Source organism: Rhododendron vialii, chromosome 5a, assembly GCF_030253575.1.
Source record: "Rhododendron vialii isolate Sample 1 chromosome 5a, ASM3025357v1".
Classification (NCBI taxonomy): domain Eukaryota; kingdom Viridiplantae; phylum Streptophyta; class Magnoliopsida; order Ericales; family Ericaceae; genus Rhododendron; species Rhododendron vialii.
Window position 1 is genome coordinate 14,803,966 of NC_080561.1, and position 18,425 is coordinate 14,822,390.

An 18,425-nucleotide genomic window follows, 5' to 3' on the forward strand; every position below is an offset into this window, starting at 1 on the left:
GTAGCAAAAATTACGCTGCAAGTAGCGGGGCCTTTTTTTTATTATCTCTAATTTGAAAAGCCAACAAACTTTTTTCTAGATAAGATTTTCCCACAAGTGCACAACGCCCCTCTCTCTCTCTCTCTCTCTCTCTCTCTACAGCCCACAGTCGCGCAATCCGGTCAAGAGAGAAAGCCATGGAGGAGAAATGCGAACAAGGGTCTCCAACGGGTTCAAGTATGGAATCCGAAGGACAGGGAAGACTATACGAGGCGTACAACGAGCTACACGGGCTAGCTCAGGAGTTGGAGACCCCATTCGACGCGCCGGCGGTGCTGGTGGTGGGCCACCAGACCGACGGCAAGAGCGCCCTCGTGGAAGCCCTGATGGGCTTCCAGTTCAACCACGTCGGCGGCGGCACCAAGACCCGCCGCCCCATCACCCTCCATATGAAGTACAACCCCGATTCCCACTCCCCTCTCTGCCACCTCATCTCCGATTCGGACCCCTCCCTTGCCCTGCACAAGTCCCTCCATGAAATTCAGGTGACGCATTGGATATAACTCGTTTTGTATTGTTTACTCTGGGGAAAGTTATTGTTAGATTAGCACCTCAGATACATGTGTTTGTATCTAACGTAACTAATTACTCTGAGTAATGTAGAATAATTAGGCCGCATTCTTCCTAAATTACTCTTTCGTTCTATGTAGTGGCACCGACACGGACACGTGACACGGCACCGACACTCCGACACCCGAATTTTTAAAACATGGAGGTCACTGACACGTTAGACGACACGTTTTAAAAAGCATATATGTATACTATCATATGAAGCCAAAGTAAAAAATTGAAGGTTGTAATCATAAATATGCAACACCACATATACGTTAAATTATAACCATCATCATATCATTCATAAAAACATTTTGACTAAAAGCATTTGATCATTTGTGTGCATTTCTAACCAATAAACCATCATCCGTCACACAAAAAAAAATGATTTCCCTATTTTTTAATTAGATCATACTATTTTTTTAAACTTGTTTTCCAAGTGTCCGAGAGTGTCCGGAGCATTTTTTAAAGTGTCTCCCGAGTGTCCAAATGGAAAACAATGATACAAAATAGGACACTTTGAATATGAGTGTTGGAGACCGACATTGCCTCTGACAAAGTGTCTGTGTTACATAGCTTTCAGTATTTTGGTTCATCTTTTCTAAATTATTGTCAAATATTTTAGATTATCTTGTTCTCAACGAAAGTGTCTAAAAAATAAAAAGTATCACCAAAAGTTAAAAAAAGGTTCAGTCGAAAAAAGTTTAAAGCAAGTCTTTTTTGTCTTTTGTGTCATGTTATCTGAACTTTTTTCAACTTTAGTTCATTTCTTTATACTTTTCTAGTCCCTCTTGTTGAGACGAACCATTGCTCCCGAAATTTTGACCTAAAACTAAACAAGAAATTATGAAAATAAATAATACCAAAGGAAATACATGACCAATAATTTAGGAAGAACAAGGACTTAGATTGGGTGTCAATAATTTGTTATCCATATAGTGGTCCCGTTTTTTATTACAGATTTCTTGATTATTTGCAAAATAACTTGTATGGTGTAGCTTTTATAAGCTTGTATAGGAGTTCAAACTATTTTGTTGGGTAAGTTGTACAATAGCTTTTGATCGAGTGAAAAAGTCTAAATTGTCTTTAATGATTCTATATGTTTACTTTGAAACCAATGAGTTTGTCTTCCATCCGTAGCTTTATTAACTCAGATTAAGTATAAAGCTACAAATTGAAAATTATCTCTCTTTTTTTGAGGAAAATAAGCTGAAAAAGCAAAATATGTAATTATTTATTAGTGCTAGCAAACACTCTTTATTAACTTTTTTAAGCAAATAAGCTAAATAGGTTAGCTTATAAGTGCTTGCAAACAGGGCCATTACCTTGAGCAGTTTGTTGTTTATGGGTGAATTTAGTGGAAATGAGACAGTATTACGGCGGGGACAAGCAATTTCAGAAAAGTATTATTGTCTTGTTCTATATGTGATCTTTAACGAACAGTAGCAATAACCAAAGCTTGACAGAATACCAATTTCAAGCAAATATCAAGAAGCTTGCATGTTTTCAGAAGTCAGGTCAACACACAAAGTAACTCAAATGGTGAAATAACTTCAATGGGGGCTCTAAAACCCTATTGGAGCCTTGATTTATTGGTGACCATGCTTTTTTGCAAGATTAGATCCACTCTCTCAACGTAATAACCGGTGTCCAAAAAATCGGCCTAGCCAGTGCCCGTTAGCCTTGACTAAGGGCCTTGGCGCTAACCTAAAGGGGTTGGCAAAGTGGGCTTGAGAAAGCAATAAATGCTTGACTATGAGGTCACATGTTCGAATCCCACGGAGGCCAACCATCCCAAACCTAAGGACCATTGGGGTTATGCCTGGTCGTTTACCTTCAGGACTCTAGAATTAGTCGAGGTATACACAAGCTAGGCTTGACATCTGATTATCTCGAAAAAAAAGGGCCTTGGCGTTGAATAAGGTGCTGGGACGATTAGTCGGTGACTAATCAGCTAGTCGGTTGGGCGGGATTAATCGGAGATTTTTCAAATTTATGGGGGTTAGTATTGTGGTAATATACTACAAGGGGTTTGGACTGATATGGAGAAGAAGAGGAGTAATTGACTAGTGATGTCGTACTGCTTAGTTGTACCTGGTTTTGAACTTGGAGCATTGATTTTTGTAATTGACTAGTTATTTGGTTCAACTTGGTTTCATTTGGTTTGAACTATGAACAAGGAACTTTGCCTTATGGATTGACTTGTTTTTGGTGGTACTTAGTTTTCATGTCTCTATAGAGTACTTAGTTTAATTTGGATGGATGGATAGATGGATTAATGTTCAATGTTTTCATTTGGGATGTTATGTAATGTTTTGTTCCACTTATATTTGGGAACAAAAAATCCCGACTAATCTCTAGGCGCTGATTAATCGGCCTAAGCACTAGGTTGTGATCCGACTAGCGGCTAGCTACTTTTAGAGCACTGATAATCACATACAAAGAAGAACTCATGCTCATAATGGTTACGTGATTCGAATGTTGAGGCAATATTACCATCTGTGGAGAAATCCAAGTGTTGTGGATCAGCATTAATAGAGTGAATCTCATTTGCTACTGAATTTCAGTTCTGAATGTTGTCAAGCCATTTCTAACTCCCTCAGAGAGTCTTCTGTTTCTTTTCCATGTTTCCTTTCTCTAAAAGGGCTTCTCGCATTATGGCCTTTTTGCCATATTTGTGTTCACTCCTACTTGATAATAATGAAAAGATATTAATGATGTTGATCGTTATTCTAAGTTTGTTACCTTGTTCCCACTTTGAGATTGATTGAAACAATTGGTAATGTGGTTCGACCTTATAAGTTCTTAACCTTTGTTTTCTTGTAGGCATACATTGAAGCTGAAAACATGAGGTTAGAGAACGAGCCCTGCCAATTCTCTGCCAAGGAAATCATAATCAAAGTAGAATATAAATATTGTCCAAACCTCACCATCATAGACACTCCAGGACTAATTGCTCCTGCACCCGGTCCGAAAAATCGAGCTTTACAGGTCTAATGTCATGCCAAAAAATGGTTGTGAATAGTGTTTCCCTCTTTAGTAAATCATTCCTGGTGGTTGTGAATTGTGTTACCATTTATATGGCAGGGCCAAGCTCGTGCAGTGGAGTCTCTAGTTCGAGCTAAGATGCAGCATAAAGGGTTCATCATATTATGCCTTGAAGATTGCAGTGATTGGAGCAATGCAACAACACGGAGGGTGGTAATGCAAGTACGTGTTTTCTAGTGCTAAAGCCAAGTTGTTTAAATTGTTGCACTTTACTGAAGATTAACATAAGGCCTGGTTTTCATGGAGAAACGCCAATCTTCATTAGTTTACCAGTTACAAATGAAAGCCATACATTTTTTATGCTGTACTGGTGGAAACAGCATCTTAGGAGGTATTGATTCCTTGAAATAGGCTTTTGGTGCAAAAAGGTTTATTGTCCTTATTAATCATGTGCAGATTGATCCTGAGCTTTCAAGGACTCTGATTGTCTCAACAAAGCTAGATACAAAAATACCCCAGTTTGCACGTGCTTCAGATGTGGAAGTTTTTCTTTCACCACCTGCATCTACTCTTGATGGCTTCATGTTAGGTGACTCACCCTTTTTCACATCTGTGCCTTCAGGAAGAGTGGGTTCTGGACACGAGTCTTTTTATAGATCAAATGACGAGTTTAAACAGGTTTTTCCTCGTACCATTCTGGCATTATTTCCCAAGTCACAATGTATGTTGATTTCTGATGATAAAAATAATAACGGCTAAGGCCTTTATAACCTAAACCACAGTTACGTGCATGACATGTGTTGTTTCAATGTGCTTAATAACTCGGGGGGTCAATCATCTCATTATATTATGGACATAAAAAATTGAACCTGGAAATCTATAATAGATGCCTGAAATAACCTTTCACATTGTTTTTTTTTTGAATAGCGAAAAAATTTCATTAATCTTGAAATTGTTACAAGACTAATAGAAGCAAGGAAACAACGTCATGTTTAGAAGAACAATCAGTCCAATCCGAGATTCAAACCTACGATTGGCAAGAAACCAATCCAGGACACCCAAATGGGACAAAGCCCAAACACCCTATATGGTAAAAACCCAGATCGATACAAATTTAGCACAAAGAGGCCTAAAATGCCTAAATCATACAATAACGCTCAGCAGTGGGCCAAGCCGAGTCCAAATGGAACCAAACCTGGCTCAAACCCCAAGCCTAACCCTAACCCTAACCCTAACCCTAACCCTAACCTTATCCCAAAGACAGGCACCACACACCCCTGCCCCAAACTGCCGACCACCATACCCAGGTGAACAACCAACACCAAAAATCCAGAACAAGGCCGCGAACAAGACCACCTTTCACATTGTTAATATAGCTGTCCTCTTGTATCCTATTGGATCACAAGAAAGAAAGTAACATATAAAAGCTGGAAGCCGCATCAAGGCCTCAAGAAAACCTAGTCTCAGTTTGGTATTATGGGAAAACAAGTTAATCTATGGTATAGCTGTCAGAATCTAATGGGAGAGTTGGAGATCAGACCCTTCCATGGACAGACGTAGTGATAGGAAGAGAAAGAGCAGCTTGCAAGTCACAACTATAGGTTTCAAGGTGTGGAGGACTTTTTTGGTCAGCGATGAAGGTTTGGTACATGTAGGTGGTACTTTAGTTGTTTACAAGATGGAAGAAATTGAATGACCTTTTGTGGAACCAGGCTCCAATAGACAATGTAAAGACTAGATTTCTGAGTTTATTGCATCGTTGTGTCACATGAACCTTAGCATGGGTATTTTTCTCAATTTTGTTGGCAAATGGAGTGGTGAGAGTGGAATTGTGATTTAGGAATTCAGTATCTTATTGTTGAATCGTCGTATGCTTCCTGAATGCATGGATGGTGTTTCCTTAGGTACCTTCTATTCTTGATTTGGTTATCAAAAAAGAAAAAGAAACTACCAGAAGTGTTGCGACAGTGCTGTGCAAATAAGAATTAGCTTCTGCCCATTTAATCGATACTAGATCAGTTTTTCATTCCCAATAAAAGACAGTTCATATGGGACTGGACACATTTTCAGTGTTGGGGTCAAGAAAACGTACTTAAATGGTTTTCAACTTCTTATGTTTTGTCTCTACTCTTTGTTCTTTGAAATCTTTTTGGGACTTTATCAGTTTTATCCTGTTCGTTATGTAGGCTATTTCTTTAAGAGAGGTAGAAGACATAGCATCTTTGGAGGAGAAGTTGGGACGTCCACTCTCAAAGCAGGAAAGAAGTAGAATAGGTGTGAGCAGCCTCAGGCTATTCTTGGAGGAGTTGCTGCAGAGAAGGTGGGTAGTTTTTATTCTACTCAAATGGAAGTGCAGTCAGTTCAGTTTTCTTTTTGTTACTTCTATAACTAAATATTTCTATATTATTTCAAGGTATATGGATAGTGTTCCACTGATCATTCCGCTTCTTGAAAAAGAATATAGGAGCACAACAAGAAAGCTAAATGAAATAAATCAGGAACTCAGGTTTGTACTTTAAATTACTAATTGCAATGCAATCTCTTTTTCTTGGGTTGAGGAAGTTGAGGTGGAGAACAACTTAAGACCTTCACTAAAGGGAAGAGAGGAACAATAAAGAGGGTGAACAAGTTTTCTTCTCTTGGGAAGTTGTTTTTTTATTTTTATTTTTTGGGGCGTTCACTGGGTGCTTAACACCTTTATTTTATGGTCTTCTGTATAAATTCTCTTTGTAATGACAGACAAATGCCATTTTCTTCTTTATATTTTTCTGTTTTCTTTGTTTCCTCCCTTTAGCACCTTGGATGAAGTAAAACTGAAGGAGAAAGGAAGAGCTTTCCATGATCTATTCCTGACCAAGGTCTCTACAAACCCCATTACTCAGCTCTTTACAGTAGTATTTTATTTGCTCATTCAGTCCAAATTTGTGATTTTATTTAAAGAGGGTCCTCAAAGATTGTATGTGGTATGCAAGTTTTTTATATGTAAATCTGTGAAGACAATTCCTGTTAGATTTGGGCTTTTGTTGATAGTCCTTAGATTGTATGGAATACCTTCTTCCAGTTACATACGAATGTGTTCTAAATTATTTGATATGAGGAGCAGTTTAATCTTGTCTTTCCTATTGGTGGATTCTGACAAAATTGTTCTTTATTTCTCAGTTGTCACTACTGCTGAAAGGGACCGTTGTTGCGCCTCCAGATAAGTTCGGTAAATTATTATGATCTTTCTTCCCTGTGGATAGGCTTAGCATGGTATATTGTATCTTGTGATACTTTCTATTCTGAGGAGTTTTTTTTCTCTGTTTTTTTTTAATGAATGTCTCTCCAAATATAGTCACGGTTACATTATCTACTATGTATGTTTTTTATGATTTGATTTTGATTTGGGTTGTTGTGTTACTTATTTTAGTGTCTTATGTTTGCAGGGGAAACACTACAAGACGAGAGGATTAATGGAGGGGCACTCATTGGCATTGATGGTCTTCAGTTCCCACAGAAGATAATACCTGTAAGCTTTAGTCTTGCCATGTCATTGATCTCTCTCTAAGCTGGATTATGTGGATATCTTGCATATTCTACAGCATAAGAACTATGGTACTTGCAAATTGTTTGGAACGTTTGCCGTCATTTCCATTTTGTTAATTATTGCGACTATCACTAATGTGGTTTCTTTTATGCGTAATAATACTTTCGTTCTCCCAAGTTTTCTTTTTTTTGCTTGGATCCCTACGGCCTACACTTATGACAATGTTAAACACATACCTGTTAGGTTCTCCCATGGGCCCATGACTTTGCTTGATATTTTTATTTCTTATTGAAATCAGTGTCACTGATCTGGCCAACTCGTATACAGATAAATTAGAGATACAAAAGGTTTTTTTTATCTTGCTTTGCATCCATATTTCACAAAATTCTCCTCAGAATATTTTTGGTTAAAGAATATAAGCACCTCCACACAAAGTTTTTTGTATTCTTTGTACTCATTGAAGAATCTTTTTGTTACTCCCTCTCATGTGCAATGCTTCTTGCGTGTCAAGATGCAAACATCCATGCATGCAGAGAGCTAATGCATATGGGAATAAATACAAGCAAATATACTTGAACCCAACACCTCCTGCAACATGAGCTCTGATAGCATGTTAGATGTTCAATTTTAGCCAAAAGCTGTAGCAGTTACGAGTGGGCCCAACAAAGTCTATCAAACTATCCCACGCTTGTAATTCAAGAGATTAATATAATGGGGGATTGCAATTGTAGACTTTTTTGGATATATTATTCCTCTTAGCTAACTCAGTTATTCATCTTCCATGTGGTCAGACTAGTAGTTAGGATATTGGTTCACATTTATCCTTTTGACTTTTTTGTGTCTTCTTTTTTCCAATTTGGGTTAGAGCCCTGAATCTTAGTGACTCTATTAGGCTATTATGGATAATGATATTCTGTCCCTTCTGTTTTTTTTTTTCAATGCAAGTAGAGAAACTTGTGTTCTATTGAGTGCAGAATTCAGGAATGCGTCTTTATGGGGGTGCTCAATATCACCGTGCAATGGCTGAATTCCGTTTTGTTGTCGGAGGAATCAAATGCCCTCCAATCACACGTGAAGAAATAGTAAATGCATGTGGAGTCGAAGATATTCATGATGGAACAAATTATTCTAGGTATCCCTGGTTTTCTGAGTTGCTCAGGAAAATTGATTTCTATCAAATTATTTGTCCTTGCTCTAATTTTCTTTTCCTTCTCTCTGTTTCTCTGAAATTAGGACAGCTTGTGTGATTGCTGTTGCAAAGGCCCGTGAAACATTTGAGCCCTTTCTTCATCAGGTGATAATTTTCATTTAGGGTTGAAAGTACTTTTGTTTTCCTTTGCCTCTTCTGCTTTTTGTAGTCTTGATTTATATAACTGCATGGACTTCGGTACTAATGTTTGATTCCAATGGAGGGTAGACCGCTTTTTAGGAGATGCTAACTAATGAGTTGTTTGTGGATACATTAACCCTTCAAAGATTAGGTACAATTCTCGCAATTAGAAGCTAGGTATATATAGTTTTTAAAGACTTTATAATCTAGTAGAAGGGTATTACTGTAACCAGAATCTAAAGAGGGAAAAGTAGTATGCATCCTGAATCATATATGTGGGAAAAATGTTAGCACCTTCCATTGCAGTTTTTTTTTGCTCAGCACTTTGTATTCCAGTTCCTAATGTAAAATTTTGAACATATCAACCATACTACCTATTTGCATAAGATATACAAATATAAACGATCTAGATAGCCTTCTACACTCACGGAAGTTATTCTTATCCGTAGTTTACATTCTTGACATTTTTTGGATCCTGTTGTATAAGCTATAGGTGTTCCTTAGGGTTTCTATTTACGAGTGCGATCAAAATTGCAAAACCCAGTATATAGTCTTTCTTGTCCATCCATATTGAAGCTAAGGTGGTGAGTTTGGAGCAGCTTTTCTTTCATTCTGTTCATATGACGGTTGGAGCCCTATATTTCTGCCTTTCATGTTTGCGGAGAATCAGAGGATGATTACCAAGGTTGTTATTCCCGTACCGTACTGGCTGGTACGTATCGGATTGGAGGAGAACCGGTACTTTACACCTTCAATACTGTCCCGGCTCTGATTTCGGGTCTTACCGGAAAGTACCGGCAATTCCGGCCGGTACTATTTTTGGACCGATTGTGGCTGTAACTGGGTTTCCAGTCCGGCAAATCTGGCCATATCGCGATGAGAGAGAGAGAGAGAGAGAGAGAGAGAGAGAGAGAGAGAGAGAGAGAGTATTGGGGCAGCAACGGCCAAAGGAAAGTAAGAGAAGGACTTGTTTGGAATTAGGGTTTGAACCTTGAATAGGATATGTCCCCAGCCCAAGGGCCAACACGTGAATAAAAGAGATCACTTCAAAAAATAAAAAAACACGTGAACGAGATCTGTATTAAGTATAATTGTTTATTGAGTAAAACTACCATAAACTGGTCGGGGTGTTATTTTTTTTGTAGTGTAATGGGGTATTTTCAAGTTATAATACATACATATATATATATATATATATATATATAATATTATTAGTAGCAATAAATCCGAAATAGTATCCGGTATTTGTCCAGTACTGGTACGTACCGTAACAATTGAAAAACCGGTACCGTAGCCGATACGGTATTCAAAACCTTGATGATTACAGTAAGGTAGGGTCTGGTCTTTCATTTTCCAGAGCCTGCGATCAATTATGAGAACTCTTTGTTATTAGGGGAGTTGGTATTGATAATTTGAGCCTCTAGTCCCATTAGTCTGGAATGTATTAGAAGTTTTAAATTGGGCCCATTAATTTGAGCCTCTTGTTTCATTTTCATGAAGGCTAATGTGCTCAAGATATCGATTTTCAATGTGGCTTAAAATCCTTGCCTTAATATTAGTCCTTTGGAGGTAGTGGCAAAAAATCTTACCACATTTTTTCCAAATTCTTGCAAATTCAGCTTAAGAACTGTCCTTCGCTGATAGTTTAGTATTTGAACCATTGAAAGTAGGTGGACTTAATTAAAGCGGTAAAAAATATCTGCCTTTGGAGCTTATATGCCCTTACAGGTTCGCATCAAATTTTTTTTTTTTTTTCCGACTATTGTATTCTTTTGAGTTCCCAGATGTAAATTTTTGGACTGTTTTGATCTTCCAGTACCTTTCCAAATCCCCATTTTCTCGATCATATTACAGCAATAACTTGATCCGTACCACCAGTAGGTAGCTTTAGGCAATTATTAATGAACTAGATACCTTAAACCTTAAAGCCAGGTAGCTTGAAATCGTAGTAATCTACCTCCTGATAAGGTTCAAATAGAGTTCTTGCTCCTTTGGAACTACAAATTATGTAACATTTTGGCATCATATATGGTAATGTTGGGCTAATTATATGAGGGTCCACTTTTTGTGTTTCTAGAAAACACCTATTCTTTAGATTCTGCTAAAGTTGAGCCACCATACCTATTTTTGGTACTTTCTTCAACATGTTCTTTAGTAGTCTTTACCAACACCTCATTCAACAAATAGGAATGAGTTTGAAAATTTTGTATCCCTGAGAGTTGCTAAAATTTTGATACCTTAATAAGTATTCCAAGGGACTAGAACCCCTATGCATAAACTAGATTCTCATGAAAGGCACAAGGTCGTACTAGAGAAGAATCGCCCATTCTATTATCGTTTGTTAGATTCGCATTTTTAGACTATGCTCTGTGAATCTGGTTTTCCTTCACGATTGATGATGTTAAGTTCATTGAAATTAATTGTGACATTCCGTGGCATTCTAGTCATTATCAATCGGCAAAACTAAATGGCCATTAATTGAACGAACATGTTATTTTATACAGAAAAAAAAAATCTTTGAAGCTTTGAACATTATAGACCAATCTTTGATTCTGGGCAGAAAAAAAATTATTGTGGGCCATTAATTGAGAATGAACAAGTTATTTTATACAAAAAAAATATTTTGGCGATGTGTTCTATCAAGTTCTTTAGACTAGTTGACTAATTAATTTTTTTAAGAGCACAATTGTATAGATGGAAGCCCTATAACACCTTGGTGGCCGAGAAAGCTTTCCTTCTGGCTATTGTGCAGTTGTGATGGTATATTGTTATTTTCATGGAAGATTGGAAGCATGTGCTAAATACATGTAATCTATATTTCCATAATTACACCCACAGCCATCGTCCTAAAGTAGAATGGACAAATTGAGGGGCCTGAAGGTAGCTTGGGCACTAACTTACCCTGCCTCTTCTATTTGCCTGAGTGGCTTCAATCCGACTTTGAGTCCCTTGTTTGGTAGCCAAAGCTTTCAGAATGATACCGAGCAGTGGTTCCTATGCTCATGCACGAGTCTCTAAAACATGAGGAGTTCAATCTCCTGATAGTTTGAACTCTTTGGAGCTTAAAAACTTGTTGGTAAGTTAATTCTTGGTGACTCAGCAGGCCATTCTCTAACTGTTTATCGCGCTTCCATCAACCTTTGTCATACATTTCCATCAAGTAATACATCAAGATTATGGGGCATCCTTTCAAACTGTAGTTTTTGTGTTTGTGTGATCGCAGTTTGGTCTCTCTTTTTATATTGTTTTTCTATTTTTAGAAATGCTTTCGCCAGTTCTTTTTCTATTGTTTTAATTGTTCTTTGTATCACCCTTTTCTTCAAACAGTTGGGTGTTAGACTCTTGCACATTTTGAAGAGATTGCTCCCCATCTCTGTCCATCTTCTTCAGGTAAGTGTTATCATCATTAGTGGATTGCTAGGCTAATCTCTGTATTGTAATCGGAGAGTTCAGCCAGTTTGATTGGCTTACTTAGATGCTGACAACTCTACCCGTGCTTATTACCGGTTTCCTACAGAAAGAAGGTGAATTCCTTAGTGGCCATGAGGTATTTCTAAGGCGTGTTGCCTCTGCCTTCAACAGATTTGCAGAATCCACTGAAAGAGCATGCCGTGACAAGTTAGTTATCACATAGCTCATCTTTATTCAGTCCGTTATTTTAATTACACCATTAGTCACAAAATTTTAGTCTACTAGGGAAAGATGTGCAGTTTTTGGAAAAAAAATTTAAGTATTTCCGTGTACAATTTTTTGAATGTCTTTGCACCAATGTAAATAACTGATTGAGATCTTTAATTTGGTGCGGAAAAATTTAAAAACTATGCACAGAAGTTACATAATTTTTGATCTGAAAATTATGCTCAGTTGAACAGCCCATAAATCTAACTACACCACAGAGAGGCTGAGTTACCCGGAATGCCGATTGTTCCGGTACAAGGACCGAAAAAGGGAATGTTATACGTTACATGGTCTAAAATCTGATGCAATAGCGATAGGGTTTTACGGAACGAATGTTAGACTGTACTTTTCTCGCGCGGAAAACATCAAACAAATCTATATATTATTCTTCAAGTTATTTATGTAGAATGCACTTTTAGCAAATGATTTTCTGGATAAACTATGTCTGATTGCTTCCAATCTATAAAATTATTGTAGATGGACCATGTTTTGGAAATGAGTTACCAAAGCATAAATTTTTAGGGTAAAAGAGTTTCTTGGTAACATAGGCCAGAAACTTTTTTGCACGTCCTACTTTGGAGCTGACAATAGTTCTGTTCTAGATGAATCACAGAACTTCTTGCAATAATACTTGATAGCTTACTCTCTTTATTCTCCATAATTTTGCTGCCAGGTGTATGGAGGATTTAGTGAGCACCACCCGTTATGTGAGCTGGTCTCTGCACAATAAGGTTATTATGCTCTACTTAAAGGGGTTCAAAATTATATGGTTTTGTCTGTTGCTTGAGCAGTTTAAGTGAGTTACTGTGCTTTACCAATGATTTTAAAGTTGGGTGCTGTGGATTTTTCCATCTTCTCTGATTTTACTTGAAATTTTGCAGAATCGGGCTGGATTACGTCATTTCTTGGACTCATTTGGTGGAACCGAACAGTCTGTTAGCAGTGGTAATTCAGCATCCGCTGTTGTTTCTCAGGAGTCATCGTTTGGATCAGTGGCTAACGAAAAACAGGACCCTAAGGCAAGGCCAGATGTAAAACTCAGTCAACTGGCCTCTGGCATTGACTCGAGCACCAGTATGCAGTCAACAGAGATGAGGCTTGCAGACCTTTTAGATAGCACGCTATGGAACAGGAGGCTTGCCCCTTCATCTGAAAGGATTGTTTATGCTTTGGTACAACAGATATTCCATGGAATCAGAGAGTACTTCCTGGCTTCTGCAGAATTAAAGGTATGCATCCACGGATCCTTTCCGAATTGCAGCAGTTCACTTTATCCTTGACCAATTACTGAGTACACAAAATACCATACCATCTTTCCTTTGCTTTCTGGGTTTTGTGTTCCCTTTTTCTGGATTTTGGGAAATTATTTTTTTCTTGTCCATGTACATGAGTGCACAGAAGGCCATTTTGGAGGTAGTGTGTATGGTTGGATTTCGTTCACCCTGATATGGTTATGTGGGTGAGTTTTTTTAGCTCAAGATCAAAGAATTAGTGCATGGAGAGGTTCTCCAATGGCCAGCTAAAATCCCTGCTATTGGCAAATCCTTAGTTTTCTTGATAGACATTGGACCAAATCTGGCAGAAGGGTTAGCAATTACCACAAAAATCGCCAGCCGCTATGACTAAACATCTCTCATGATGGGACCTACTTATAGGATCTCCATTAAGCATTCAGTTAGAGAATACTCATACCGTTGGGGTAGGCGACTTCCATTGTACAAACCAGGTTTGTATCATATACAGAGTTCTATGACAATGTGGTATTTTTTATTTAATGGAGGTGGTGTTAGTATTACTTGAAGTGTTGGTCAAATCAAAGTGGGGCTCCTTTTGTTAAATTAAACTGGCTAAAAATATGGGTGCTTATTGACACTGTTCATTATCAAACTTTGGGTTTAGCTAGCCAATTTAGCAAGTCACCGTCAGAGATGCGTGTATTGCAAAATTGCTACTCAACCAGTGACTATAGAGAGAATTTGTCAAATATTTTATCCAAAACTAGGGCATGTATTTTTATTTCTTAAAAGTTCTGTTTATCCTCGAGTCCCTGTTGCTCTTTCTTTTTGATGAACATCTATTTTTTTTGCAGTTCAACTGCTTTCTCCTGATGCCCGTTGTGGACAAGTTGCCAGCACTACTCCGGGAGGACTTAGAATCGGCATTTGAAGATGATATGGATAGCGTTTTTGATATTACTAATCTGCGGCATTCGTTGGGGCAACAGAAGAGAGATACCGAAATCGAACTGAAACAGGTGTTGTATCTATGTTGCCCTCCTCACCCATATAGAACTGTTCAATTTGGCATTTTCTTTCTTTCAATTTGTACTTGTATTAAGATGCTGTTTTTTGCAGATACAAAGGCTTAAAGGAAAATTCAGACAGATTCATGAGCAGCTTAATTTGCATCAGGTCTTGTTGAGGCCGTAGCTGGCTTCTGAATCTGGCTGAGAGCATTTTGATGTGAACTGTACATTTTTCATCCCAAACATGTATAACAAAAAATATGTGTGATATGTGATTCTGAACTTATTTCTTCTTTCACTTGAATTCTTTGTTTCAATTTTTGAGAAAGAGAATTGTCATAGAAATGTTAGGTACTTTGTATCTTTTGGCGGCAGATGCGTGCCTGAGTTCAAAATCAGATTAATTTTCGGTTTACTTGGTTATAATTTCATTCACTTGGGACCGCAGCTTCCGATATGAGTTTCGTATTGCAAGCATTTGTTTGCCAGATTCTTTTATCAGTGTACTACTAATCCATTCTTCTTCTTTTTGATAGGCAGTAAAAGTTTTATTAAGAAAACTTGACAAACGTACATCAAGTTGAGGGTAGGAAAAGAGAATCTAAACAAAGGTTGGATGAAAAAAAAAGCCTGTTGGGTCAAAGCCCAACCACACCTTAAGGGCCAGGCCCCAAAACATACGGTCCTAAATCACATGGGCCTAGCCCAAAATAGAGCCCAAACCTAACCCTAACCTTATGGCACAAACACCACCACCATCAGCACATCGCCGGCACCGACACCAGCACTAGCAGCCTCAAACCTCCACCAGCCAGCAACCGTAACCCTCCACAGCCACATCCACCAGCAACCGCAACCCTCCACAACTAGATCCACCACCCATCGAGGATGCCACCACCTCAAAAACCACCACCACCAGGTGATGAGTGGGCGGCCCACGCCGCCGCGAACCCCTCGAGCTACTTAGATCCCAAGAAAGCTTGCCGAGGAGCTGCCAATTGGTCCTCACAAACGGTATGGGAAACCAGAAGTTGGGCACTTCCATACGTCGACAAAGAGCCACCGACATTGCCGCCGCCACATGATCTTCCACGACTAACCTCCGATCGTAAGAATACCTCCTTGCCGTTAGGCCAGATCCACTAATGTACAGGAACAAAAGACGGCGGGATCCTTACCACCTCGACACCAATAGCTGACACCGATCCAAGTCGTTAGGACCTGGTTAGCCCCAGATGTGGTAACCGGCGGAAATGGACGTCGGGCCAAGGGGAGACGAAGTAGGGAAGAGGAAAAAATGACGACAATAAGGGCGGTGAGAGAACCGAATGAGTATAGGGCTTGGGGGAAAAAGGAGAGAAAATATCGCCGGGGGAGGGAGAGAGGTGAAACGGTAGTGAGAGAGAGAGAGACTAATGTATTCCATTTGTTCTGTTTTTTCCATTCTTTCTTCTTCTTGACTTCTTTATTCCGTGAACTTAACTAGGTAAAATATCATTAGATCCAATATCTCTTTATGTTACTCTGTTAGTGTTTGTTTAATTTTTTTTTTTTAAAGTTTCAGTAGGGTGAAGGATAAAAAATAAGTGCAATCCACTTTACCCCTTGTGGTTTGGCTTTGAAACACTTCAACCATGACCTTCAAAAATAGCCAAAGATGCCTTATGTAGTTCCATGTTTCACTGAGATTTGGGAGTGCATACGATGGTGGACCCATGACCAACAGTTGCAATAGGTCGGCTAGTCGACTAATAGGGATACTGTAACGTCCCGAATTTTGGGAACGTTAAAGAGATAATTTCATTGAAAATTTAATGGAGTTTGACTCAATATTACAGCATAATTCTCAAAAGAGTACTTTTATTCAACAAAAGGAGGGGTAAACTAGGGTTCCTATTTACTGTTCCGTCTCTTCTTCGATTCTGGCCAGCTTCTCGGCTCCATAAGCTTCCAAGGTGTAGAGTTCACCTTGTTCGTCTATAAGATCTGACACATTATACCAGTGTCACTACCAATATAATATGTCAGGGTCACCAAAAGGTAACACCGTGAGCTACAGGAGCTCAATAGAATAATCCAAACCCACTAACCCTTAACTCACAAACAATATATCATAAATTAACGATTTTCAAATAGAACATGCATAATTGACCAAAACGGCTAACAATGACACATCTACATTCACTATTCACTATTGTTGGTGTCTATGATTTTTTTGAGTTTCTCCTACGCGACATTTCGTAGACCGTGTCACTGGTTTCTCCTTTCATTTACCAAATCAATATTTCCAAAATCGTCATTTTACACACCTAACCTCGGTTCCGCCGCGCCGGGTTCCCATTGGCAAACAAAAACATTGAATTTGGCATTAGCTCCTCTCCACGGATAACCAATCCACAATTCAAAACCCTCGGTTCTGCCGCTCTGGGTTCCCAAGTATCCTCACGATAGTTCCGTCGCTCCGGGTTCCCATGTGGGTTTTTGAAAAATCATTAAACCAATTGTGTTGGCTCCTCTCCACGGATAACCAAACCATAATTCATCCCTCGGTTCCGCCGTTCCGGGTTCCCATTGGTTTTTCGAAAATACTTTACACACGCACTCCTCACAATGGGCTACCAAGTCCGGCCACATTGCAGTTTCCAAAACATTTCTCTTTTGCAAATCACATCATTCCATTAACCACACCCTAGGTGTCATGTTTCTACTTTCTCGATTTCTGTGTCTCGTTTTCATGCAACAACTCCGCGGTAGGACTTTTCACATACGTAATTATAAATCATTCATTGTAATCTTGAAACTAAACTAGCAAGATCATCCAACTAAATCATGCTCAAAACACCACTTAAAGCATAACGCCACATGTACGGACGCCTTTGGAGTGAAAATCACTTATGTTTTACAACAAGACAAGTAATACAAGCAATTCATGTATACATGCTCATAACCATCCTAAAGATCAAAATACGAATACTTCCGTACATTTCGATATACAAACAACATACAATATACCTAGAGTAAGTAAGTAGAGGTATTCTGTAGCGGACCGAACGTAACCACCTGCAGCCGGCCGCCACTATCTTGTTTGAACTAGGGTCGGCTATTGTCCAAGACTCATCCATGGAGAAGATTCTTCAGGGAACTCTTGCACCGTACGTAATTCAAGCTCGGCCACCATCGGTGGCGCACTTGTCAACGTGTTCCGCGCACATGCCGCCCGTCGGGCTCGCCCGTATACCAGGTTCGGCCGGGAACGGGGTTCGGTTACATGCAAGGCTCGGCCACCCGCCGTGTCACGTAGCCCTTCACATGACAGAAGCGGTTATGCTAGGGGATAATGATGAGCACACATGAAAGGTGCCAGCTCACGCCAAAACGGTTATCAGATCTATTCTGTGAGGTCATGATGACGTCATCTGGCTCGTGCAAGGCACATGACGATGCTTGGAGAGCAAGTCGGGGAGACTCTATAAATACTGGAGGATGATTACTTTGGAAGGTACACACTTTACACTACCTAAAAACCCTAGCTTCTCACTTGACTCTCGGCATATTCTCATCCTCTTGCCGAAGGGCCTTGCCGGGCAACCCCGGCTAGGTCTTAGTCATGCGTTCACTGTGCAGGACTCTGGGGGAAGAGAGGAAATCCACGAGCCAACGGAGGAGGGTTGCAGATCAACGAATCACGGGCCACACAATTGGTGAACCTAACGTGAAATACAAAACTTCTGACCCAAACGGCTCGAACCACCTTAAAACCCATCCTCTTCCTTTAAACAACCACTACAGCTTCGACTACCATGGGCGGAGATCTGGCAGACGTCACCGTCTCAGGGGCCAAATACGCCAATGGAAACACAATCCTTACACCGTTTTCAGAGAGGCACATGTCCATTTCACTTCGTCCAAGTTCAGGCCTCTCCCCAGTGGCGGACGACGTAACAACGGCCTACATCCGCCTGTTACAACGTCGCGACAAAGACAGAGACAACGAGCTGGCAGCTCTAAGAGCGGAAGTTGCCCAAATGAAACAATAGATGCAGCGAGACGCCGCTCCCGCTACATCT

General features: G+C 39.5%; 1 protein-coding gene across 7 annotated transcripts; it reads left to right on the forward strand.

The window, feature by feature from the left end:
* Positions 1 to 54: 54 nt before the first annotated feature.
* LOC131325822 (dynamin-like protein ARC5) lies at positions 55 to 14,773 on the forward strand. 7 transcript variants are annotated; one of them, XR_009199821.1, is made up of 18 exons: positions 55 to 524; positions 3,418 to 3,582; positions 3,679 to 3,801; positions 4,036 to 4,257; positions 5,766 to 5,899; positions 5,993 to 6,085; positions 6,374 to 6,437; positions 6,739 to 6,787; positions 7,005 to 7,087; positions 8,080 to 8,237; positions 8,339 to 8,399; positions 11,763 to 11,825; positions 11,953 to 12,053; positions 12,787 to 12,844; positions 12,995 to 13,342; positions 13,512 to 13,538; positions 13,578 to 13,839; positions 14,203 to 14,340. XR_009199821.1 is itself a non-coding variant. In XM_058358281.1 (17 exons), exons 1-17 carry the CDS (start codon positions 177 to 179, stop codon positions 14,540 to 14,542), a joined length of 2,310 nt encoding a protein of 769 aa, XP_058214264.1. In that variant the 5' UTR covers positions 55 to 176; the 3' UTR covers positions 14,543 to 14,773. The 7 variants fall into 7 exon arrangements, 3 of the variants coding, with proteins under 3 accessions (XP_058214264.1, XP_058214266.1, XP_058214265.1); XR_009199822.1 differs by having other exon boundaries at positions 13,515 to 13,538; XR_009199819.1 differs by having other exon boundaries at positions 13,512 to 13,839.
* Positions 14,774 to 18,425: the final 3,652 nt, after the last annotated feature.